Consider the following 26,150-nt stretch of genomic DNA (forward strand, 5'->3'; position numbering starts at 1 on the left):
TTAGTAAATCATGCTTACTGTTTATTTATGGAGTCAGTAATTTTAGAAGATGTTAATACATTTTTACAAGCCTGACTATAGCATTTAAAAATATCTAAACATAACAAACCTCCTCCCTGCTCTTTCTTAACTATTATTAAGGAAGACCTTTTTTAAAAATAGCTGTAAACTGTCATTTTAATTAAAAAAAAATATTTGAAAATTAGTAAGTATGTTGTTGTGGGTTTTTTTCAACAAAACGAAAACAAATCAGGAAACTTGCATATTTACCAAAGGAGATTTCTTCTTGTCACATGTCCTTGAAAACAGCCGTTGCCTCGTGGAGTTGCTAGCAAGCCTCCCCCAAACATGACATGCTAACCTACTTCCAGGGTATTATTGTCATTTGCTACTTCAGTCTCCTTGGTAATTCCAAGCCATTAGAGTTGCACTGTTTAATCATACAATAGCTTCAGTATTTTGCTGTAAAGAAAAGAATGACAACAGAAAATTGGTCATTGCATTTACAGTAGTATTTGTGAAATACTTCCAATATAGCTCTTCATGACAGAGACTTAATATATCTTTGGTCAGCACAATGGGGGCCCTAATCCTGACTGGAGCCTCTGGTCACTGACATCATATAAACATTTAATGATGGTGATAATTAATAGCTACATTTATTGATGCAGTGTGAAACCTTATTGGTATTAGAATTTAGCAGAACATTGTTAAGACTGCATGTTGGTGTGCTTCAGATTTAAATTTTTATGAAAATAGTGTACACAGGCCAAAAGCCAAATTCACTCAGGGTCTGGATCAGCTTCTGTTGGTGCAGACCTTACTGAAGACTTCGGTGGAAGAGTGTGCACCGGGGACAGCTCTCATGCTAGGCACCCATAACCTTTCCTCTAACAAAAGTCGCCAAGTAGCAGGGATACATTCGTTCAGCACTTCTTCCCTGCAGTCTCTATCAACAGGGTTCCTATGGATCCCCCAGTGGATACTGGGCTGAAATTTTCAGACACCTAGATGATTTAGATATGCAATTCCCATTGCAATTAATGGGAATTGTGCATTTAAATCTCATAGGTGACTTTGAAAATCTCAGCCTTAAGTTGTTTGCAGACAAAAGATATCCCAAGGAAAGACTGGACGTGCTACTCCTCCTAGCTGCCCTCCCTCAAGTGAATGCCCTGGGACACAGCATGCAAGGCTGGTGAGGGGAGGAATGTAGGAAGAGGCTACACCATCTTTTAGGCTTTGATGAATTACCTGAACAAAGCACAATAAATTGCACGGAATTATCAATCACAAATTAATTACGTTTGGTTAGGTCAATACTTTCAGAATGCATAAAAATGACTGAGGAGATTGTGAAATCACTTGACAGGGAGGTGCATATTCTTGACCCTGCCATCACCACTCTCTCTTGAATCAAAAAACATCAAGGCCACCCAGCAGAATCCATAGGTTAGCTGCTCTTTTACATGTGTTCAGGGCCAATAAGGGAAGACCTTTGGAAGCAAAACTGCTCTAATTGCATTTCTAAATTCTAATTTAAACAATTTCAAAATTCTGCTAAAGTGGATTATAAAAAAACAAGGGGGAGAAGAAATAGAGTATGATCAGAAACAAATTGAGGAAAGGAAAGAAGAACCAGTGCTGCCCTACTTGTTAAGGGTTTGTTTACAGGAATTTTTTGAGAGAAAGCATAATTTCAGCAAAAGTTAGTTTTACAATAAATTTTGCTAGTCAGTGAATATCTTCTGAAAACTAGAGTGGTTGCAAATATTATAGCAGGTATGCAGAACTATGCTTCTTCTGATAACATTAAGCTGAATGCTAAACATTGTGAAAGAAGTATTGAGGACCATGAAGATCATGAAAATATGCCAGAAAAATCAGTGCAATGAAGACAGCAGCACCTACCCAGAGAGGATACCAGAAACTTTTATTGAAAGCAAAATCCTGCCATCCCAGGGCAAGATATCATGTCAAGCTGGTTCAATGGGTGCCAATTACAGCTGTTGTCTTCATAAGCAAAGTGTCTGATATCAAAGAAACTCTCTTGTAATATCGTGGTTGCCACTAAAGTGCTTGCCATATTTTGGAATATCATAAGAATCTGCTTAGTTTTTTTTTTCATTTTGTATCAATATGTATTGTGACAAAGTTTCTAAGCTCGCTTTAAAAACTTCTTTTTTTTTTTTAAGCAACCGATGCTTCAGAAGATGATATTGTCAAATCACGTTTCTTCTCTTTTAGAATGATTCCTTTAGGTCTGGGTGCAGATCTGGCAGCTGAGCTTAGACTCCATAGGAAAAGTTCTATACCGTAATTAAATTCTTCCATTTTCTCTGGAGGAAAATGCATCAATATGAATCTATACCAATACTCTCACCAGAAATCTATACCTCAATTTTCCTCCCTTCTATTCTCTTTTTTTCCATCTCTTCTTACACTCCTCCCTCTCTCCTTTCATCTTTCTATTCTCTTACCTAACTTTCAGGTAACTAAACTGCTGGTCTACAGGGCCTCTGAAAGTCAAGCAAAAGATGTCTCAAGTTGGCCCCCCAAAAATAGAGGAACCCAAAATTAGTGAACACATTAAAAATGTCAAGGAGTCTGGTGGCACCTTAAAGACTAACAGATTTATTTGGGCATAAGCTTTCGTGAGTAAAAACCTCACTTCTTCGGATGCATAGAGCATAGACTCTATGCATCCGAAGAAGTGAGGTTTTTACTCACGAAAGCTTATGCCCAAATAAATCTGTTAGTCTTTAAGGTGCCACCAGACTCCTTGTTGTTTTTGTAGATACAGACTAACACGGCTACCCCGATACTTGACACATTAAAAATGTGTTCATCTGTAGCTTTTACAATTGCAAAAATAAAAATAATCTTCACTATTTGAACCAAATGAAAATGAATGCACTGCCAGAGTCTGCAGTGCAGTCATCATGAAGCAATAGCTATGAAAGACATGAACTGTTTCCATTAATCTCTGAGTGGGGGGTGATAGTTACTCTGCAGCCTAATGATAATGGTGTGAATGTCAAAGCTGATCAAAGCACATAAAGGAGGATGATCATACTATGAACACCTACATGATCTATTTTGAATGACATTTCATATTAGCATCAAAAGTTGGTGGAACTTGAATTGTGGCTAGTTTGAAAAAGTCCTGTCCCTTCCCCGACCCTCATATCTGACTTCTATTATTCTTAATATACAGCATTTTACAAAACACATATTCTGATCCTGCAAACGGAAATTTGCCTAACTTTAAAGACAATAGGATTTCTCTCAGTGTGTAAAGTTAAGCACAAAGTTCTTTTGTAAGTTGTTGCGACCTCAATAGAGAAAACCATGTACTTGCTTTTCTACAGAGAAAGCGTAACAAAAGACAGGGCAATTTGAATATTAGACCTATTCCTTATAGTATTCCAATGGTTAATGGCAGTGCACCAAGGATAAGCATATAACTGGCAGATTTGGATGCCAACAGTTATAAATCTCCATTCATCTCTGTTTACTATCTACCCTGTATTCTTGTCTGCAGAGAGTAACTGTAATGCCAAAAGTTTTTGGTATTTTTAATAACAGTTTATTTAAAGAGAAATTGTGCATGCAATTAATTTTTTGGTACAACAAAGAACCTAACCATGGTTTTGTTCTCTCTCTCTTTCTTTCTTGAAGTGTTGATTATAATGCAGTCAAGTACTTTATAGGTAAGAATATATTTGTGATTTTCTGTAATAAACTGATTTCTTATTGTTATTTTATGTTATATAATAACTTGAAGATTAAATGAAAATAGTATAATGCATATTTACTTCAAATTTTTCTTGTTAGCTCTTTACTGTGTTTCCTTAGTTCGCAGCTGTACTTCAAGAAGTTGGATTCTAATCAATTGAGGATTTCCTGTAGAAAAAAAAGTTTCACTTTTGAAAATCATGCAACATAACCCATTCTTACACTTACACCAATGCTGACAATACCTTTCCAGGTCAGAACAAAAGTAAAACCCATCCACTACATGCAAAAAAATAAATCCTGCAACATATAATACATGCACATAAAGCTAATTATCCCAAGTTAAAGATTTTGTATGTGTCTACAACTATATTAAGATACGGTAAAATGTTATGGTCAGCTAATTACTGTCATGCAAATGCCAAGAAATCCATGGGCATTAGAAGAAGTGTATGGTTGCAGTGGGTAATGAATTCAGATTGTTCATGAATAAATATAAACATAGAGAAACACTTGTTTTTCTCATGCAAGAACAGACCAGCTGTTAACTGCTGAAATCTATGCAGGATGTCAATCAAGTATTTTCTTAGTGAACAAGACTGCAGTGTGGGCACTAACTCACTCCTGTATTTGCATTGTTATTTGTGTAGTAATAACAGAATCCACCTAGACCATCAAGACTGGTGTAAAAACCTTCCTATATGTTACTCTCACAAGTAGTCTATTTTAAAAGTGATCAGGTAAGTAGAGCTAAATCTCTCTCCTGTGTAATTTGTAAACGTCAGGCTGATTAACCTTTGTCTCATTTAAACTCTCAAATAAAATAAGTATTAGGATTCAGTCCTAAAATTTGATATCTAGTAGATAATAAAAGGATATGGTCATTTCAATTAGGATTGAAAATGTACTTTTCCTCAGTATTCTCTTGATGTTCTTTTGCATGCAACAACAGGTCTATTTAGAAAGATCCAGCAACATGTTTAGGCCCCGAAGAAAGATACCAGCTGCCAATTATAGAAATCTTGCTTCCAAAGGAGAGGCAACTAGAGAAGGAAGGGAAAATGCGTGGTATTATTTTATATAGTGTTTAATTAAAGGGACTACTTCTCTGGCCACTAGAGGCTGAAATACCTATATTCCTACCTAGTAACTCTAGGATACTTCCCTCTCACAGCCCTCCCCAAGAAGGATGTAGCGAGAGGCCAGTCTTGGATGTTAAAACTGCCTCTTGGGGTCCACAGGCAGCGGGGTGTGAATGGGAGTAGTCCTGAGGCTGCTCTAACTTACACCAGAAACCAGCCTGGTCCATTGCTGGTCCTAGGTGGAGGGGGCATAAGGTAGCTTCATGCCGCCTTTATACCACACTGCCTCTGTTCTTGCATCAAGGGGGGAAACAGAGACAATTTCTTCTTCCCCTTGTTTATGTGACTACAGCATCCAGTGGTGGGCTGGCCTGGGAAGGCGGGTCCTCAACACTGGGTGTGGGGGGCAGCACCGCGATGCCTGCCTGCCTGCCACTGAATAGCTGCTCCCCTCAAGTAGTAGGCTGGGCTGCTGGGGCTGGCGCTGAGGAGAAAGTGGGTCTCAGCCTTAGGCGGAGGGAGGTGGGGTGGGCCCGGCGTTGCTGTGCAGGGCCTGGCAGGGAGAAGAGGGAGACCGCCGCAGCACAACTTGACGTGCTCCGCAAGCGTCCGCCTCGTTGTGGCGCAGGAGCGGCAGGTGACTCTAAAACGGACTTTCCCGCCACCTAGCGGTGGATGACCAGAAGCGCGCAGACGACGCATGCGTCAGGTCACAGAGGCCCGGGAGCGGCCAGCGCATGCGCTGCAGAGAGTGCGCTTGGCGGGGGAGTCTGTGAAGGAGCTCCGCCCTCCTGAGGCACGGCGGCAGCTCTGCTGGCTCCCTGTTGGCCTAGAAGGTTCTGACTCCCGCCCCGGACCCCTCCACCCAGTCAGCCGGTGGGGGGCATCGCGGCCGCAGCGGTGAGTGCGAGGGGAGGAGGGGGGTTGCCGGCGGGCGCGCCGGGGGGAATTAGCTCCTGCGCAATATGGCGGGGCTGAGGAGAAGGGGGCGGAGCAGCCCTGGGAGCGGGGGATAGGTGCTGTCTCCGTGCTTCGGGCTGGAGCAGGGCGCTGCTTGGGGGCAGCGGACGGGGGGTGCACTGGGGAGAGGCGGGGCGGTGTTGGGGCCGAGGAGGAGCCGTGAATGAGGGTAGGGCGGGGCTGAGAGTGAAGGGGGCGGGGCTGAGAGGGGCGGGGCTGAGGGGGCTGAGAGATAGGGGGCGGGGCTGAGGGGCTGAGAGTTGGGGGGTGGGGAGAGGGTGATGCAGGCTGTGTATTGGGAAGGGGGGGGCAGGGTGATAAAGCCCTAACTTGTACAGTCAGGAACTGCAGCATTAAATGGTCACTGGCCTCTGAGACCTTAATTCACTCTGAGCCCCAAAGCTGCTTCTGCTCCTGACGTCTGTCCTGGCGTGTGCGTGTCCCTGGTGGTTGTTTATAAACAGCGGCCCAGCTGCTGGGGTTATTACAGTCTCCTCCCCCGTTCGGTCTTTCAGACTGGTGCCCTCCCAGTGAGAGGAGAGCAAAATGAAATATCCCTGACCTCTCCAGGGCTATTAAGCAAAATCTTCCATCAGACACTAAACTCCGTGTGTAATAGTTAAACATCTCTTCTCAGGTGAGAGACTTGGCAGATCTAGCGGGCGAGAGGTAATATTGTCATTAGCTGAAAGGAGCAAGTGTTTCAGAGATACTCTGCATCTGATGAAGTGGGTTTTAGCTCACAAAAGCTTATGCTGATACAAGTTTGTTAGTCTCTAAGGTGCCACAAGTACTCCTCATTGTTTTTGCTGATATAGACTAACACGGCTACTTCTCTGAAATCTGTTAGGTTTGGCTGGGTTGATGTCACCTTTCAGTTTATAGATGAAGCTAAACTGTGGGCTCACTTCTCATAGTTGTTGGTCTCTGCAGAAAAAAAAAAAAGGAGAGGGTCAGGTTAAAAAGGTAGGATTTTCCTAATTTGGAGTGCACCAGACTACTACTTAAAATTAGGGTGAAATGCTGCAGGAAACACTATAGGGAGCATCTTGATTTCTATTATTCCATAAAGAATAGGTAGCGTTGATAGGTAAAACTACTGTAGGGGGGCTTTTAAAGTGTTTCATTGGAGCACTGAATAATTTATGTAATAAGGGGATTTTAAAAAAGCAGCTTTATAATAAAACTGGAAAAGGGGATTGCTTTTCAAACAGAAGTTTAACAGGATTTCTGAGTAATTGCAGTTTACTACTTGGAAAAACAAAATTTTAAAGTCATGGGTAAAAGTAGCCAACATTCTACAACTTATTTTTTTACGTTACTTGGGCTAACAAATTAGAACCTTTTTGAAAGTCTGGCACCCACCTTCATATTTAAAGTAACCGTTATCACACAAAAAGAACAGAAGTACTTGTGGCACCTTAGAGACTAACAAATTTATTAGAGCATAAGCTTTCGTGGGCTACAACCCACTTCTTCGGATGCATACATTCTGACATCATACATACATACATTAAAGGAGGGAGGAATGGTTGTTATTGTTATGAAGAGAGCTTATCTTTTTACAGTCAAATAGTATTCTGAAGCAAGTGTATTCCAGTTGTCGGTACTTGTAGGACAAAGTTGCACAAAATGAAACATCCGTCTCCTGACCAGGATGGTATTTATCTTACAAAAATGTCAAGCTGTGTCTTTCCTCTGAAAAAGCAGTAGTCCCATCTTAACTGGTAATTGAGTATAATCAGTCTCCTATTACTGACTTCACTCTTATTTCTTTAAGCTTTGACTTTCCCTTTATTTAGGACCTGATGCTGCTCTCAGTGAAGCCAATGGGAGCAGACACTAAGCCATTAAACTCCATTAAAAGCCTAGAGCAGGGGTTCGCACAACATTTTTGGTGACCTCAATGCGGCCGCCAACTCTTGCTGGTGGCTGCTCTGACAAATTTTCCTAAAATACTTTAGGAAAAATAAATAAATATGCACATATGTTTCCAAATCATTGGAATTGATTTATGGAGGTTTTTGTTTTTTTGCAGACTCAATAACAAAAAATAATGTACAGTTGTATTTTGGTGCCTCTGACCTCTGCTGCCTCCACTTGCCACCCAACCTCCTCCCTTGCCCCCCACTGTCTCTAGCTCTTGCTGCCTCCCTCAGCCCCCACGGATCCCTCAGGCCTCGTAGTCTCCCATTGGCTCAACCCCCCCCCCCCCCCCGGGCCCTGCTGTTCCCTCCCCCCAATGTTTCCACAGCCATGCACCCTATGCTTACCCTACTCCTTGCCTCTTGACCACAGTGCCTTGGAAGACCGGCCCTAGCACCAGATCCGGAGCCCCATGGCTTGAACCGGGGTGGGAGTTGGGTGGGGCTGAAGCCCAGAGCCCCGCTACCCAAGAGGGGCTAAAGCCTGGAACCCTGCAGGTGGGGGTGTGGCTGAACCATGGAGCCTGTTGCCAGAGCCCCAAGATGATGGGGATTGGGGGGGGGGGGGAGTTAAGCCTGCCCCCTGCAGCTGAAGCCATCTCTGCTCAGGAGGGTGTCATGGCCACAGGAAAAACCCCTGGTGGCTGTATTTGATAAATGTTGGCCTAGAGTCTGTTCCCATTGGATTCAGTGTCTGGTGGCAAGAGCACAAGTAGGAGACCTGTGTTTTGTTCGATGCTGACACAGACATTCTATTACCTTGGACAAATCACTTAAGTACCTGTGCCTCAGTTTATACCTGGAAAAAAAAATTATCTTTGCAAAGTGCTTTGAGAGCCGTATGTTGAAGGTGCTATGTTAAGTACAGACTATCAAAATGACTTACTATTATAAATAAAACTATAATTTTATTCAAAGCAAATACTGCTTTCTTTGGGATGTACGATCTTGGTTAAAGTGGATTCGGGGGGCGTGAGGTATTTTTTCTTACAGGTAACATTTTAGGTTCCTGTAAATTAACACATTTTTAAAATTGAAGTTTCACCTATTATTCTGTCTTTGCATTCTTTCAGTGCTGATTAGACTTGTCAGTCTTGCTTGTTTTAATGTCTAATGACTTCTCTCTGATTTTTGTTCACAAGCACAAAACCGCTGTTTGCATTGCACACGCCACAGGGTAATGTATTAGTTTAAAAACTAACTTTCTATTGGAATCTTGAGCCTGGGGATTGTGAGAGATTATAAAAACACATATTAAATAGATTTAATCAACTCTCTCTCCCAAGTTTCTCATAGTTCTCTAGACTCTAGCTAAAGTACAGATTGCTGAGTTATTTGAAATTTGTTTCTTTTGCTTTAAATTCTATTTTGCATAATAGGAATTATGGAAAACCAAATAAGAATGATTAGTTAGTATTTACAGTGTTTAAAAGAATGACGCCAGCATATGATGTTAACAATATGGGATGTTAAAACTTGTCAGGAGATAAATATAATACATTAATTCAAGGTCTCTCACAGTCTTGTTATGTAGGCAAACTTTCTTAATTCTTTACTGTTCTAGACAGGTGATTTTGGTACCAGCTATGCATTTGAACTATGCATTCTTAAATACAGAATTTTGTCAGTGTGTCAGTTAAATTATGGACTGCCTGTGGCAGTTCATCCAAACACTAACGTTAGAATTTTAAAAATGTATACCAATTATTTAATTACTAAGAATGTCAACTCATTTACCTTGCCAACGTGATACTTGCAGCCAGGCTCTTCCAGTTTTTCTCTCCCATCACTCCAAAATCCAAATACAATATGCACATAATGATTTGAAAACTATTCTAATTTCTATGGAATTTTACCACTACTATATATTCTAAATGTCACTTCAATCAAATGTTCAAATAAGGGAAAAAAATCTTTAACTTACAAATCAGGTGAAAGCTTTTTCATCTTTCTCTGGAAAATTGTCAGCTTCTTTTTATCACAAAACTCCTGATTTCTAGATTGATCTCTGAAACATTCAGGGCTTCTCTCAGTTATCTTTTAGTAGGGTTAAGCAGTATCTCATTACACTAACGTGGCCCAGCATTTTTAATTTTTTGCAGCTTCAAAACTCTAAATAGCTTATTAATCTTAGTTGTCTAGAAAACATGCTAAATCAAAGTTGTTGGTGAAACACAAGTGCTCATCAGACATATTTAGTTATTTACAGTTATTTTAACTTAAGTATGTACTTTCTAAGAAGCATTTAGCTTAATAGCCAAATTGTCAGTTGAGCAAATTACATGTTTTTTTGTCAGGGTGTTCTGTCTTGCTTTCAACTCCTATTCTGGTTAGATGTTTCAAATCTTTGTCACTTTTTGACCTGCCCACATAACTTCGCCAAGAAGAGGAACCAGCCCTCAACACCGATCAGAAACTGTATAAAACTAGCCTTGTTTTGTTCAGCAATTCTCTCCTTCAGAATAAAAAAATCCTGACAAAGAACATGAATTTTGCCCAAGTGACAACTTGCATTTTTGTTTCTCGACTTTTTACCATTCAGTCCTGGGATCAAGAACTGCAAGAAAATTTTATGAATCTTTAGGTGCAGGTGTCTTATGCCATCAAGTTTGTGTAAGACCTGTGAGGCTTTACCAGATTTGCAAAACGTCTTGGGACATAATGGATTGCAAGAGACATTTTATCAAGGCAATCATTGAACATCTGCCCGTTATTTTAGTTCCAGTCAACAACATTCTTCCCCAGACCGCTTCCCTGAGGCCTCTCTTGTGGTGTACCCCTTGGCCAACCTTACATGGCTCTTTGTTCTTTCCCAATTTGTGGTTTCTGTCACCACTCCTAGATGCCTAAAGAAATGTCTGTTTTGAAGCTAGAGTATCTTTACGTAAAGTCTCTTCATATTCCTTGTTTTCTGTATTTGTTTAGTAGTTCATCATGCAGCAATATAAAGTTATTTGCTTGATCTAACACCAATAGGATATAAGTTTAAACAATAAGGCAAAACACCTGTCTATACTCCATACAAATACTTGGTTATTCCCTACAATTTAGTGACAAGGTTGGTAGGATCACTTCTTATGTTAAGCTTTGTGTGCAGTTGCCAGTTATAGTCAGTCAGTCAGACTTTACGGTTATTTAGCTCTTAGAACATTTGGTTAAGGTTACCTTAAACTTTCACTTCACATTGGCTTCTCTGCATAAGTGGATTATCTTTTTAATAAGAAACAAACACCTTGTTATACCTTTAACTATTAGTCATATTTATTATCACATTTCTTTTTAAACTATCAGAGGGGTAGCCGTGTTAGTCTGAATCTGTAAAAAGCAACAGAGGGTCCTGTGGCACCTTTGAGACTAACAGAAGTATTGGGAGCACAACTTGCATCTGAAGAAGTGAGGTTCTTACCCACGAAAGCTTATGCTCCCAATACTTCTGTTAGTCTCAAAGGTGCCACAGGACCCTCTGTTGCTTTTTAAGCTAGATAGCATTGTCTGCACTATATGCAATACTTTTTATTGTTTTAGTTTTCCTTAAGGAAATTTCTTTAGACTGCAGGAGTCTGCTTCTTTTCTGAAAACCTTAGGTAACTTTAAATTTTCTGTCCAGCTTCTAAAACTTTAATCAATACTCTTTCTCATATCCAAACACAAACCATTATTGGATTAAATGTAATTGCTTTATTTACTGTATAAATCTACATTGTGAACTTCTAATATTTCAATAAAAGGAAAAGCTAAGAGAAATCTACTTCATTATAACTTGCAGTTTGTGGTTAGTTTAAGTCTCTAACTGTTGCATAGTTACCCAATCTAATTCTCTGTGAAACATAGAAGGATCTGTTTGATTTACTGTACAAATCTATATTGGGAACCTCTATGCATATTCAGTATAAGAAAAATAAGAGGAATTTATTTAACCATGAATTGTAAATTATGATGAGCTTAAATAACTAGCTGTTGTAGTTACCCCAACTTAAATCTTAATGAAACACAGAAGCATCTCCTGCTTTTTGGCATGTTGTGATTCATAAATGCGCTACTGGTCAAAGTTGTAATAAGCAAACCACCAAAGATGATATTGGAAAGCTTTCTTAATATGCAAAACTGAGTGGCATTTGAGATAATGAAGTAGAAGGTGACTGCAAATAGCATTCTTGCCTTAGACTATAGTTTCTCAAATTGAACAATGATGGGAGGAATACCAAAGTGCTGAAAATAGGACAGATGGGATGAGTGAGCCTTTTGTTAGTATTTTTCAGAAATACAAAAAAGTACTGAATTAGCATATTTATATCTACTCTATGCTCTCACAAAAATAATCTTACTGATCTGATTATAGGAAAGAGATTCTTAATGCTGTTTTAAAACAGATGAAATTGATCCAGAAAGCTCTTTATATAGTAGCATAACGTGATAAAGGAAATAAATCTTTGACACAGGAAAAACAAGGAAAAGCCTACATGGTTGCTCTTTAATATACTTAGTGTTTTCTGTGACTGTAGATGACATTAATATTTAATTCAGGTAGTGGGTTGGTTTTTTTTTTTTTTGTTAAGTTCAGTGCTCATGGCAACAAATGACTGGTAGCATTGGATCAGTAGAGCAAATGTTTAAACAACTCCTTATAATTTGACCGATACAGGTTAAGAGTAAGTGTATAACTCATCTTTCAATTTCATGCTTCTCTTCAGCAGAGACTACCAATTCTATCTGTAGTATTTGCAATATGGAAAAATACCCACGTGCCATTGGGCTAACACAACCAAACTTGTTTTTGCTATGCTGAGGGATGCTAAATTTCTCTGTATGAATGTCAGTAGGGAAGGCAAAGGCTAATGAGGTGACTGTAGTTCCTTATTAACTGACTCATTCTTATACTGGATGGAATCTCAGCATTAGTTCTTAAACTTAACTTAAAGTTTTTTTGGCATTTTTATCTAGACAGGAAGTGAAAGCGGACAGATGCTGGTGAATGCCCCATGGCCGCGACTACAACAGTTCATTCGTCCACTACCCACCATAACTTGGAAGCTTTCTTTAGGTAAGGAAATTGCCTCAGACTGTCCTATACAACTTATAAAATTGGGCTTTTATATCTAATTATGTTGGTTCTATACCTTCGTAGTTGTAAAATATCTGTGCATGTTGTATGTCACAGTTGCTTTGTTTTCAATTGTGATCTTATGCATAGTATATTTCTGTAATTACTAATTATAAATTATTTACTGTCAAAGTTTTCTTGTATACTGTAATAATTAATAACATTCTTGCAGAAAGGTAGTACATGTGTAGAACAACCAAAAGTGATCAAAAGGATACAGTCAACTTAGAAGAAAGATTTTTGTTGTTTGTTTGTTTTGTTTGTTTTTGGGTTTTTTTTGTTAGGAACATGGTGTAACAGTAGGATGTACAAGTAATACAAGATTACTGTAACTGAGAGACATTGAAGTTAAAAAACATTCTCTGGATGCTATCCACAGATTCCGTCCTGTGTTTTGGTTGTTTAACATCAGACGAGTACAGCTCCCCAGCTCTTAGATTCTCTTACTTGTGTGAGCAACACCTTCTTTTCCTGCCCACGCATGGAAAACTTATGTATCCCTTTGCAGACTTGCTTGGTTGAGGGTAATGGTACACAATCAATACCATATTATTAAACCAACACCATAAGTGTAACTTCAGTCCCTATAATTGTACAACTAATGATAACTGGGTGCATTCTGAAGGCATAAAGTGGCCCAAGATTAGAGCCATACACCTTGCAGTTCCCTGCTCTGTTACAAAACTCTTTGCTGAGCGAACATGATGAGACTAGCTTCAGTAGTGCTCTTGGTTTAATTAAAATACTTTAAGAATTCTTTAAGAATTCTAATAAAGTCCCGCATGGGTTTCCCAGACTTTGCAGGTCAGTTTGTCTTTGGTCGATGACTTCACAGGTCAATTCATCTTCTGGGACCCCTCCCTGCCTTCTGGTTAAGGAATCCTTTCATACATACAGGATGACTCAGCAATGGGATGGATGTTCAAATACCTGAAAGGTGCTGATGTTAGACAGGAACTTCCACATTCTTTGGAGGTATGTGTGCATGTGCACCTCTGATTCAAGGCTACCTTGATTATATCACCTGAAAATTAGACTAGTTAACTTCAGTTGTAGAAAATATATTGTAAGCTATTTTTAAGAAATAGCTGTATATGTGACATACATCTTATTTTAGATTTTAGTTAATGCCAGAATGGAACAGAAGGTTCTGTGAATACTTATGTATAAAAGAAAAATTTTAAAAAAAGAGAGATCTACATTTATGGTGATTGTCCATGATCTATAAGCAATAAACTTTTTTTTTTTCTTTCTTTCCAGTTTGTGGTTCTAAATTTGGTACTGCACAACATTGTGATGCAACTATGCAAGAGTTTTAAAATATTATAGAAGTATATAGAATACCAAAACTATATGAGACTCAAAAATAGCTAAACTAAAATAGTATGATAGTTAATGTAATAATTACCATATTTTGTTGTTGCTGACAACCTGCAGTCTGCTTTCATGTACCATATATATATTAGCATTTACAAGGTACTACTTATTCCACTCTTTGGCCCCACCCTAGCATATGGGGTGTGGTCACAATCTTGCATTCTCATGAGTCTCAACTGCCCAAACAATCCTTGGGGACCAATGGCAGCAGCCGCAGTTTCAGCAAGCCTCTGCACACTACCTCCTCATCTATACTGGATGCCAAATGTCTGCTTCTGAGCAACTCACCCTTTATGTTTAGAGAAAGGGCATGCACAGTTTTCATAGTTGTATCATTTAGATGATGTAGAGTCATAGGAGTAGAATTAAAATTTTAACAGTGTGTAGTAGTTTGTGAAATTTTGAAGTTAATAATATGTTGCATGCAAAAAATATAAATATTGCAAAGGCAAGCACTCAAAATTTGGAAATGCTAGGATTAAGGTTGCCAGGGTAGCCTTAATTCGGCCCCCTTATGTGATCATTGTAATGCATATGCACAACATTTTTTTTCCATATGTGCTGATGGCGGAGGAATGGCGAGACTCTCTGAAGAGGAGTCTCTTGGGCACAGACTCTTCTTCCCATTTTCCCCCAACCATGACCCCTTCTGCGCTGTCTCTTCCCCACTCTTGGTTCCTAGGTCAATTCTCCTTACCTAGCAAGCCCCAGTTTCCACTCCTGAGGCTTCTTATCCCAGTCTTTGTACAGCTAGGCCTAGTCTCACCCCCCTGAACTTCCAATCCCAGGTCCCCCTAGCCTCCATTCATCACCCACCACCTATGTTCCCTATCCCCATGGTCTCTTTCCCAAGGCTCCTCATCTAGTATGTGTCATGTCTCCCTTCTCCAGGCTCCTTACCCAGCCAGTCATTGTCTCTCCAATGCTCTTTCAGATTTTGGTCTCCCCGCCCACTGGCACTCATCCAGTCACAATCTACCACACCAAATTTTGTTGTTGTCCCTCTGCATTCAAATTGAGATCTCCTCTTCCATCCTGCCTGGGCCCAATGCTGTCCTTGAGAGTTGGTCTCCTGTGCTATCAGTTCTGGTGTCCAGCCTGACCTGCAGCAATCTTGTGCAACAATTTTAAGGAAAGTCCTGCTCAGCTCCAAGCTGGAGCATGCGATCAAAATCATAAGGGAGTTTAGCTGTGACGCTCTAGCAAGTCTCTGCTGAGCGTGTGTAAGTGCAGTTTGTCAAAGGTTTATAACTTGGCCAAACTTGGGCACATTTTCACAGAAATAAGACACATCCTTGAAACAAAAGACTCCCCCTGCCAAATGAAAGTCCCTCATGCAAAGCATGTGGTTGCTTATCAAAGATGATGATGCCGGAAATTAACATGGGGAAGCATGTTTTCCCTATACCTTATTATTAGAAATAGCTGAGCTATTTTGGCTGATTGAATTTTTTGAAAAAAAATCCGCCGGAGGAAGACATCTGGCATGGAAAATTTCATCCCAGGCAGTTTAAAGTTGTCAAAGTTACAAGGAACCAAAAACGGGATCTTATAATGGGACGCTACCAACTCTGCCTGTAATATCAAAATACTAACTTTAACGTTATACTGCAGATACATTTAGTGATTCTCTGGACAGTTGTTAAATTGATCAGTTAGATGACTGTCTGACAAAATGGTCTGAATAGTGAAGCAAGACATTAAGTGTATATTAGCACGAGCTAGTGTGCTGCTCTTCTTTAAATTAGTAAAAATCAAATTCTTGATTAGATTTGAAACACTCTTTTCTGTTAGATCAGAAAAACTTATTATTTAGTCATTTAAAAAGACAAAACTTCAGTTGTTATATCTCCCAATTTATTGTGACTTTAGTCACAATTTCTTTTTTTAACATGGTTTTCCTCTCCCTATTGCTGTGTGAAGACTACACAACAGGAAACTTAAGTACAGTGAAACTGACAATACAAAGAGCAGAATACTTTTCTCATCTTTCAGTTATAGTAATCTAGGTGGTCAATTTCAAAAACCAAAAACAAAACTTGGTCAATAATAAACTAGCTTCTTTGTGAAGTTACAGCATGCTGAAGTAGGATCCTTACACTGTAGGCGCAAGTGTCGGATAAATGTCTGTAGCCTAAATAAACATCAATGTGTAAAATAAACAAAAGATCGGTTTGGGAAAAAATAGGCATTGACAGTGTACCTTAAACTATAACACAGACAAATATAGAAATTACTAATGGACTCGCTAGTTTGAGCCTTCTTACTTAAACCTAGTAGCAAATCCCATAGGTTTATTTTCAGTGGAAATTTATGCGTATGATTAATTATTATTATTATTATTATTTTTTTTTTTGGAGAAGGCAGTTGGTGGTATACTTGCATGAAATACTGTCAAAGGAAACTGCCCTTGGGTAGCTCATCTGGACGTAGGAAACTTGGTTTCATTAATTGTGTTACAGAGCATACCATATATATATAATATATGGAAATGAGACTCTTACTACTGTATGTACATTGTATGTAGTGCAGAGACATTTTGTATGGTAGTCAGATATACTTAGGCTTTGCTTTGCTAACATGTCTGTTTTTGTTTTTGTGATCTGTACTTTTTTTTTTAGAGATCTATTGTACTTGAAAACATACAGAAAGCTTTGTACCTTCATTACGTCACACCACTCTAGTAACTGAAATTGTTTGCTCTCAAAATGAAGAGAATCAGGCGGACTGTTAAAACTGAGAATCCAATTCTCCAAGCACCACAAAGATCAAAAAAACAGAAAACTTTTTTCTATGGATCAGCATTTGGCAAGTCTCACCTGCAAACCTTGATGGACTGGGGAACGCTGCCACTCCATGTAGTTTTACATATTTTTCAGTTCCTGCCTTTAGTAGATCGAGCACGGGCATCTTCTGTTTGCCGAAGGTGGAATGAAGTTTTTCATATTCCTGACCTGTGGAGGAAGTTTGAATTTGAGCTTAACCAACCAGCTACTTCTTATTTAAAGTCTACTCACCCTGATCTCATTCAGCAAATTATCAAGAGACATGCTGATGATCTGCAGTATGTCAGCTTCAAGGTAAAGATAGGGGTGGAGGCTTGTTTTGTCACTTTACAGGACAGCTGTGTTTGTATTGCATCTCCATCCAAAAACCTTTCTTTTTTTTTCTTAAGAATAAATTGGTATGACTATTTTATTGAATGCATGGAAAGTTATATTCAAAGATGTTTGCAGCAATTTTTTTTCAGAAGGAAGCAGTTGCTAAAATTATGTACTTCCTATACATGCACAGTATCTACTTCACATGATTTTCATAGCCTGTTGTATTTAATTTAGTGTATTATTTGAAAAAATTAATTTTGCACAACATTGTCATAATTTTGACATTAAATAGTAGCAATTTACCTTTTGTGTTTAAAAATTACAAGACCAGTATTGTTGTTGGAAGTATTCTGTGTGGATAGGATGTCAATCCTAGTCTTAGAGTTTTTGTTATAGTAGTACTAAATCAGAGGTGGGCAAACTTTTTGGCCCAAGGGCCACATCTCGGTATAGAAATTGTATGGTGGGCCATGAATGCTCTCGAAATTGGGGTTGGGGTGTGGAAGGGGGTGAGGGCTCTGTCTGGGGGTGCGGGATCTGGGGTGGGGCTGGGGATGAGGGGTTTGGAGTGTAGGATGGTGCTCTGGGCTGGGACTGAGGGGTTCGGAGGGCAGGAGGTGGCTCAAGGCTGTGGCAGGAGGATGTGGCACCGGGGGGAGGGGCGTGTCTCAGAGGTACAGGCCAGCACTTACCTCAAGCAGCTCCCAGAAGCAGCGGCATGTCCCCCCTTCGGCTCCTACGCAGAGGCACAGCCAGGCCGCTCCCCCGGCCAATGGGAGCTGCGGGGGCAGCATGCGGAGAAGAGCCCCCTGGCTGCCCCTATGCATAGGAGCCGGAGGAGGGACATCCGCTACTTCCGAGTGCCATGCGGAGCATTTCCCAATGCGGCCTGTAATTTGCCCACCCCTGCACTAAGTGCTCTACAGACTAATTCTCAGCTTCTGGGAGGGAAGAAGGGAAGTAGTATTTTCTACCTCTTAAACATGTAGAAATTAAAGCAGAGATGTAAAGGTCCCATCCAATTGCAAAGAAAATGTAATCAAAATAGTATATCTAACTACATATGTGAAAGGATATCACACAACTTTTTATATGCTGCACATGAATATTGAGGTGATTGAGAAATGTTAATGTCCAAGAAACAGCATGGTAATGTTTACACACACACACACACAGGTGGTAAGTTCATGTTCGGAGTACTACCATAACGTAGTCCTCCCTTTATTCGGGTGTTGGACCATTCAGATGATAACATTAATGTAGCTTGTCTTGGAGATATACTACTCAAAGTATAGCAATTACGTAGATAGAATCTACACTGGGAGACCATCTTAATTACATTTGGGGATTATAATGTTGTAACCAGGTCCCCTTACATGGGTGAATTTATAGTGTAAAATGGCCCTAAGTTTGTGAACACCACAGAGGTGGAGTTAATGTCAGTCAGGATTAAACTCAAGTTCCTTTCTCCTAACACTGTCATTAGTAATTTCCTTTTTTAGTTGCCTTCAGAGTTCTTGTAATACAGTTCTGTAGCAGTCCATGGTTAATATTTTAATCAGTTACTTTAAGTACATGTAGCTACTTCACATAGTACAACTGATTTGCCTCTTAATATGTCATCTGAATAGTGATCCAGATAACAATATGTAGCTCATATCTTAAAAGCTCTTGACAAAGGAGTTGGGTATCACCCCCATTTTACAGATGTGGAAACTGAAGTACAGATGTAAAGAGGCTTGCCCCAAGGTCTTCCAGCAGGTCAGTGGCAGAGCCATGAATAGAACCCAGGTCTCACTAGGCTACACGGTGTGTAATGTGGACCACTTTGCTGCATTACTTTTATTTATCCTGTTTTTAGACCAGATTAAACCCCAAAAGTCTGACAGGTGATAATTATGAAGGAAGAGGCATCAGCTATGGAATTATGGTATACATTAACCTGCAATTCAGTACTAGTCATGCATGCAAATTGGGATGTTGATAAAGAAATGCAGAGATGAGGCAAATCAAAGATAGATGGATAGCCTTAAGATGTCTGGTGTTTTCAGGACTGTCAGAAAATCACAGTGTAATAAGTATTGTAGGCAAGTACTTTTCATGACTTTTTGCTGCCTTCAAATTATTAACCACTTAATAAGCTTCACGTTCCTTTCTTGGAGCAAATAAAAGTTGGTATAATGCAATCTACTTTAAAAAAAAAAAAAACTGGTCCTACTCTATTTTGGATATTAAATATATTTTATCATGCTGTTGACTTTCTAGGAAGCAATACAAAATGACTTCAATGTTTTAAAATTGTCTTTTAGGTTGATAGTAGTACTGAGTCTGCAGAAGCTGCCTGTGACATCCTTTCTCAATTGGTGAATTGTTCTATCAAGACATTAGGTTTGATTTCAACAGCAAAACCAAGTTTTATGAATGTCTCCAAGGTAATGTCCTATGGATTCTCAAATTTTACCTTGCTAGATAGTGTAATAAACCATTTAATATCTAAGCATGTTAAACTATGTAGATATTATTGAATTAAAAAGAAAAGTAATTTTTACAAACCCAACACTTTAATTTTAAAGTACACAAATGCACAAAGTTCTGTTTCTTGCCATATATTTCTCTAAACGCTCATTTTCATGTTTGTATTTTAAAGTATGACATACATTTGACAACATTCCATTCTTAGAACTTTTTGCCCAGCTGATACTGGCTTCTATAAAACTAGTATCTATATATCCAGGACTCTGGGTCATGTGACCTTGATTATGGCCCTAGTTGGGAATGTATCTAAGCATTTGCTTATGTCCTAATGACTTCAATGAGTCTTAAGCCTGTGCTGAAACATGGTGCTTAATCCAGATTTGGAACATTTGGGAAGCAAATGCATGGCTCAAGACTAGGGCTGTCGATAAATCGCACTTAACTCATGCAATTAACTTAAAAAAAATTAACGTGATTAATCACAGTTAACAATAGAATACCAATTTAAATTTATTAAATATGTTTGTTTTTCTACATTTTCAAATATCGATTTCAATTACAACACAGAATAAAAAGTGTACAGTGCTCACTTTATACTTTTTATTACAAATATTTGCACTGTAAAAAATGATAAACAATAGTATTTTTCAGTTCACCTCATACAAGTACTGTAGTGCAATCTCTTTATCATGAAAGTGCTCCTTACATATGTTTTTGTTGTTTGTTTTGTTTCTGAGTGAAGTTACATAACAAAACAATGTAACATTTTAGAGCCTACAAGTCCACTAGGTCCTACTTCTTGTTCAGCCAATCATGAAGAGAATCAAGTTTGTTTACATTTACGGGAGATAATGCTGCCCCCTTAAGTACAATGTCACCTGAAAGTGAGAACAGGCGTTCGCATGGCACTGTTGTAACTGGCGTCACAAGATATTTACCTGTCAGATGCGCTAAAGATTCCTATGCCTCTTCATACTTCAGCCATTGTTCCAGAGGACATGCTTCCATGCTGATAACACTCGTTAATAAAAAAAAAAAAGCGTTAATTAAATTTGACTTAACTCCTTGGGAGAGAATTGTATGTCTCCTGCTCTGTTTTACCTGCATTCTGCCATATATTTTGTGTTATGACAGTCTCGGATGATGACCCAGCACATGTTGTTCGTTTTAAGAACACTCACTGGAAATCTGACAAAATGCAAAGAAGATGCCAATGTGAAATTTCTAAAGATAGCTACAGCACTCGATCCAGGATTTAAGAATCTAAAATGCCTTCCAAAATCTGAGAGGGGTGAGATGTAGAGCATGCTTTCAGAAGTCTTAAAAGAGCAATAATCTGAGGCAGAAACTACAGAACCCAAACCACCAAAAAAGAAAATCAACCTTCTGCTGGTGGCATCTGACTCAGATGATGAAAATGAACATGTCAGTCTGCACTGCTTTGGATCGTTATCAGCAGAACCTGTCATCAGCATCGACGCATGTCCTCTGGAATGGTGGTTGAAGCATCAAGGGGCATAGGCGGTGGGTGGAGCCCCACTCTGGGGAGGCTAGCCCCCAGCTCTGCCCCTTCCACCCACTGCCAGAGCCATGAGACCCCTGTACCCTCCCCCTTGGGTAGAGGAGCCCCAGGTCAGCTGCAGCCCAGAGCTCCCCCTTATCTCTCTCTCTCTCTCTCTCTCTCTCTCTCTCTCTCTCTCTCTCTCTCTCTCTCTCACACACACACACACACACACACACACACACACACACACACACACACACACACACACACACACACACACACACACACACACACACCCCCCAGAGGGGGCTGGGCTGGCTGAAGCCCCAAGCCAAGCCTCCCCACACCTGGAGGAGCTCGGAGGTGACCGCAGTCATACCTCACCTTCCCTCCCCGGACCCAACCCACCCATGGCCCAGGGGAAAAGCATCTATAGAAGACACTTTTTGAAATGCCCCATGCGGATTCCGGGGTGGCTGCGGAGGTGGTATGTGCCTCCTCTGCCACCCTGGAACCTGCATAGGGCATAATAAAGCAAAAACTTCACCGCAAAAGCATGCAGCCAGGGGTCCAGTGGTTGTGGCTGCACTGGGGGAGGCAGAGCTTCCCATGGCCTATTATACCCGCCGCCCATGGACATATGAATCTTTAGCACATCTGGCATGTAAATATCTTGTGACATCAGCTACAACAGTGCCATGCAAACGCCTGTTCTCACTTTCAGGTGACATTAGAAACAAGAAGCAGCATTATCTTCTGCAAATGTAAATAAACTTGTTTGTCTGAGTGATTGGCTGAACAAGGAATAGGACTAATTGGACTTGTAGGCTCTAAAGTTTTACGTTTTATTTTTGAATGCAGATCTTTTTGTATATAATTATCATGAAAGTTGAATTACAAATGTAGAAAGAGATTGCACTACAGTACTTGTATTAGTATTTTTCAATTCACCTATTTCTTTTTTACAGTGAAAATATTTGTAATAAAGAATAAATAAGTCGACTTCGTATTCTGTTATAATTGAAATCAAAATATTTAAAAACGTAGAAAACATCAAAAAATATTTTAAAAAATTAATCATGATTAATCATGCTGTTAAATGGTATTCTATTGTTTATGTAATCGCTTGACAGCCCTATTCAGGACTCCAAAATTGAAGTGGTATAAATCAGATCTCCAGAAGTGAGGTGCTACAATACTTAATTTTGCATACATATGTAAGTATATCCTTTCCTTTTTTCCTCTCAATGGGCTCAATTATCGCTCCATCAAATGTTAGTCCTGAGAGGTCTCAGTTCAGTTTCTTGATGAAATTTTTTTTTCTTAATTTGGTATTTTTACTTACTGGTATTCTGTAGCTACTTCAAGCTCTTCATTATATGCACTTTTTTCTTTGAAAAGAGGGGAAATGGGGAAGAGGGCAGAACTGCTTGTGTTCACTGTAAGCATTAAAATAACCCCTAGTTTGAGAGTAAGTACTATATTCTTTATTACATAACTTAGGGGATTGATTAAATAAGAATTTATAATTACGCTAATTATTTTACCCCTTCGGCCCATGTAAGACAAAACTAATGGTTCTACCTTGAGGCAAAAGTTCAATCAACTATGCCAGGGGTCGGCAACCTATGGCACGCGTGCCAAACACGGCACACGAGCCGATTTTGAGTGGCACGCAGCTCCCCTGATGTGGTCCCGGCCCTCAGCCCCTCCACCCACTGCTCTCCCCTGCGGGCAGGAGGCAGAAGCTTGGTTCTGCAGCAGCCAAGCTTCCCCTCCTCCTCCTCTTCTTCCCCCAGCGTGGTGCCTTCTTTCCCGGCGCCAATCAGCTGATGGCCCTAGCGACAGGGAGGGGGAAGAGCGGCAGCGTGCACAGAGCTCACTAGAGGAGGCAGAGAGAGTTAGGGACGGAGCCTGGGGGAAGCGGGTGGAACAGGGCATATCCCTTCCAGCCCCCTGCCTTGAGCCACTCAGGGCAGGGGGCTGGGAGCACCCCCACGAGCCGAGCACCCCAGCCCTCTGACCTGACCCTCCCACACACACTCAGCCTTCTGCCCTGCACCCCCCCACACCCTCCACCCTCTGCCCTGCACCCAACACACACCCAGCCCTCTGCCCTGCACCCCCCACAGCCCCAGCCCTCTCCCCTGACCCTCGAACCCCCCCTCACACCCAGCCTTCTGCCTTGCACCCCCCACACCTCCAGCCCTTTGCCCTGACCCCCCCCCACACACACACCCTAGCCTTCTGCCCTGAACCTCCTCCCCCAGCCCTCTGCCCTGACCCCTGAAACACCCACACCCAAGTCTGGGGTCCCGGCCGCAGGCTCTACTCAGCCCACTGCCGGCCTAGGTGAACAGAACCCCAGGCTGGCAGCGAGCTGAGCAGGCTTGTGGCGTAAGATCAGCATTTTAATTTAATTTTAAATGACGCTTCTTAAACATTTTGAAAACCTTGTGTACTTTTACATACAATAGTTTAGTTATATAATATAGACTTATAGAAAGAGACCTTCTAAAAACGTTAAAATGAATTACCGGTACGCGAAACCTTAAATTAGAGTGAATAAATGAAGACTCGGCACACCACTTTTGAAAGGCTGCCTACCCCTGAACTATGCTATGGATATAATAACATTAAATGTCCACTGAATTAAATGTTCCACCCCCCCTCACTTTCTCTGAACAGGCTCATTTTGCATCAGCACTGACAGTAGTTTTTGTAAACTCCAAGTCATTATCATCCATCAAAATTGATGACACACCAGTTGATGATCCATCTTTGAAGGTTCTTGTTGCTAACAATAGCGATACTCTAAAACTGCTAAAAATGAGCAGCTGTCCTCATGTGTCACCTGCTGGTGAGTAGTAAATCTGTTTAAAAAAGGAAGTAGTAATGCAGTAGTTACTGTTGAGGATGCATTTCTGTTAACCTGTTTTCAGGTACTTAACATTTGGAATAAATTATTTTTCCACTTAAAATCTTTCATGCAAATTCTCAGTTCAAAGGTGGTACATAAACCTTCCACTTGACTATTCACAGTTGTCTAGACCGTGGGAAAATGTCGTCTTTAATGTCAAGCATTTTTGGAGTAATCCAAGTGAAAGGAAAGCATCAGAATAGTATTTATATACCTTTCGTATTACTTTAAATTTTTCTGGTGGTGTTCCTGTTTTGGGGATTCGTCCATGCTATTTCAGTCATTCTAATGCTTTGTTTTACTTCTGTAAAGAATTAAATTTTAGATAAAAAAAAAAAAAAAAAAAGATTTAAACCTTCTGTGCACTTAGCCCGACATGAAAGCAAGTACTTGTTTATATATAGCACTATCTCTTTCTGTAATATAAGTATAAAGGGCATGACTCTTGCTGTGTGAAGAAATTTTGCTTGAAATAATGAAGTTGTAAGTATTAAAATTCATGAACTGCTCATAGCGTGCACAGTATTTTCTAAACTAATCAACTTCCGTTCCATAATATACTCAAGATAACACGAGCATGTACGGTACCTGTACCTCTGTTCATTGAAAAAACATAACTTTATGTGGCTTCGTTGTCAAAATCAAGTAATGCAGTGCAAAAGAAGCTTGAATACAAATTTGTGGTGGGAATTTCCTGAATTATGTAAGGTATTTACTCACATACTTTAAGGTCAGAAGGGACCATTATGATCTTCTAGTCTGACCTCCTGCACAACGCAGGCCACAGAATCTCACCCACCCACTCCTGTAACAAACCCCTGACCTATGTCTGAGCTATTGAAGTCCTCAACTTGTGGTTTAAAGACTTCAATGTGCAGAGAATCCTGCAGCAAGTGACCTGTGCCTCACGCTGCAGAGGAAAGCGAAAAACCCTCAGGGCCTCTGCCAATCTGCCCTGGAGGAAAATTCCTTCCCGATCCCAAATATGGCGATCAGCTAAACCCTGAGCTTACCCAGGAAAGAATTCTCTGCAGTAACTCAGATCCCATCCTATCTAGTGTCCCATCACAGGCCATTGGGCATATTTACCACTAATAGTCAAAGATCAAATGGTCTGAGGTAAATAGGATGAAGTTTAACAAAGACAAATGCAAAGTGCTCCACTTAGGAAGGATAAATCAGTTTCACACATACAGAATGGGAAGAGACTGTCTAGGAAGGAGTACGGCAGAAAGGGATCTAGGGGTTATAGTGGATCACAAGCTAAATATGAATCAACAGTGTGATGCTGTTGCAAAAAAAAAAAAAGCAAACCTGTTTCTGGGATGCATAAACAGGTGTGTTGTGAGCAAGACACGATAAGTCATTCTTCTGCTCTCTACTCTGCTCTGGTTAGGCCTCAACTGGAGTATTGTGTCCAGTTCTGGGCACTACATTTCAAGAAAGATGTGGAGAAATTGGAGAGGGTCCAGAAAAGAGCAACAAGAATGATTAAAGGTCTTGAGAACATGACCTATGAAGGAAGGCTGAAATAATTGGGTTTGTTTAGTTTGGAAAAGAGAAGACTGAGAGGGGACATGATAGTGGTTTTCAGGTATCTAAAAGGGTGTCAGGAGGAGGGAGAAAACTTGTTCACCTTAGCCTCTAAGGATAGAACAAGAAGCAATGGGCTTAAACTGCTGCAAGGGAGGTTTAGGTTGGACATTAGGGAAAAGTTCCTAACTGTCAGGGTGGTTAAACACTGGAATAAATTGCCTAGGGAGGTTGTGGAATCTCCATCTCTGGAGATATTTAAGAGTAGGTTAGATAAATGTCTATCAGGGATGGTCTAGTCAGTATTTGGTCCTGCCATGAGGGCAGGGGACTGGACTTGATGACCTCTCAAGATCCCTTCCAGTCCTAGAATCTATGAATCAATTAATTGCCAAAATTAGGCTATCTCATCATACCATCCCTTCCATAAA

General features: G+C 40.2%; 1 protein-coding gene and 1 long non-coding RNA gene across 20 annotated transcripts in view; one reads left to right on the top strand and one right to left on the bottom strand.

Annotated features, from left to right (window-relative positions):
* On the bottom strand, positions 1–5,224 carry LOC101936425 (uncharacterized). Its single transcript, XR_006174575.2, has 4 exons — positions 4,882–5,224; positions 4,647–4,781; positions 3,819–3,906; positions 1–462 (listed from the first exon to the last, which is right to left on the bottom strand). It is a non-coding gene; the product is annotated as an uncharacterized LOC101936425 (long non-coding RNA).
* The window catches only part of LOC101936581 (F-box/LRR-repeat protein 21), a 25,353-nt gene continuing 4,418 nt past the window's right edge, over positions 5,216–26,150 (top strand). For 2 of the 19 annotated variants that reach the window (XR_010589908.1, XM_024103679.3), the window contains exons 1-6: positions 5,532–5,720; positions 12,647–12,746; positions 13,602–13,781; positions 16,805–17,263; positions 19,597–19,719; positions 23,955–24,126. Coding sequence is in view for 9 of the 19 variants with exons in the window: in XM_024103679.3 (XP_023959447.1) it covers positions 16,892–17,263; positions 19,597–19,719; positions 23,955–24,126 (667 nt within the window). In the remaining 10 variants the exon portion in view is untranslated. Of the gene's footprint in view, positions 5,721–8,847; positions 8,883–12,646; positions 12,747–13,601; positions 13,782–16,804; positions 17,264–19,596; positions 19,720–23,954; positions 24,127–26,150 lie in introns of all 19 variants that reach the window. The other 17 variants (XR_010589909.1, XM_024103680.3, XR_010589910.1 and 14 more) reach the window with 13 other exon arrangements.

This window comes from Chrysemys picta, chromosome 8, assembly GCF_011386835.1.
Source record: "Chrysemys picta bellii isolate R12L10 chromosome 8, ASM1138683v2, whole genome shotgun sequence".
NCBI lineage: Eukaryota > Metazoa > Chordata > Testudines > Emydidae > Chrysemys > Chrysemys picta.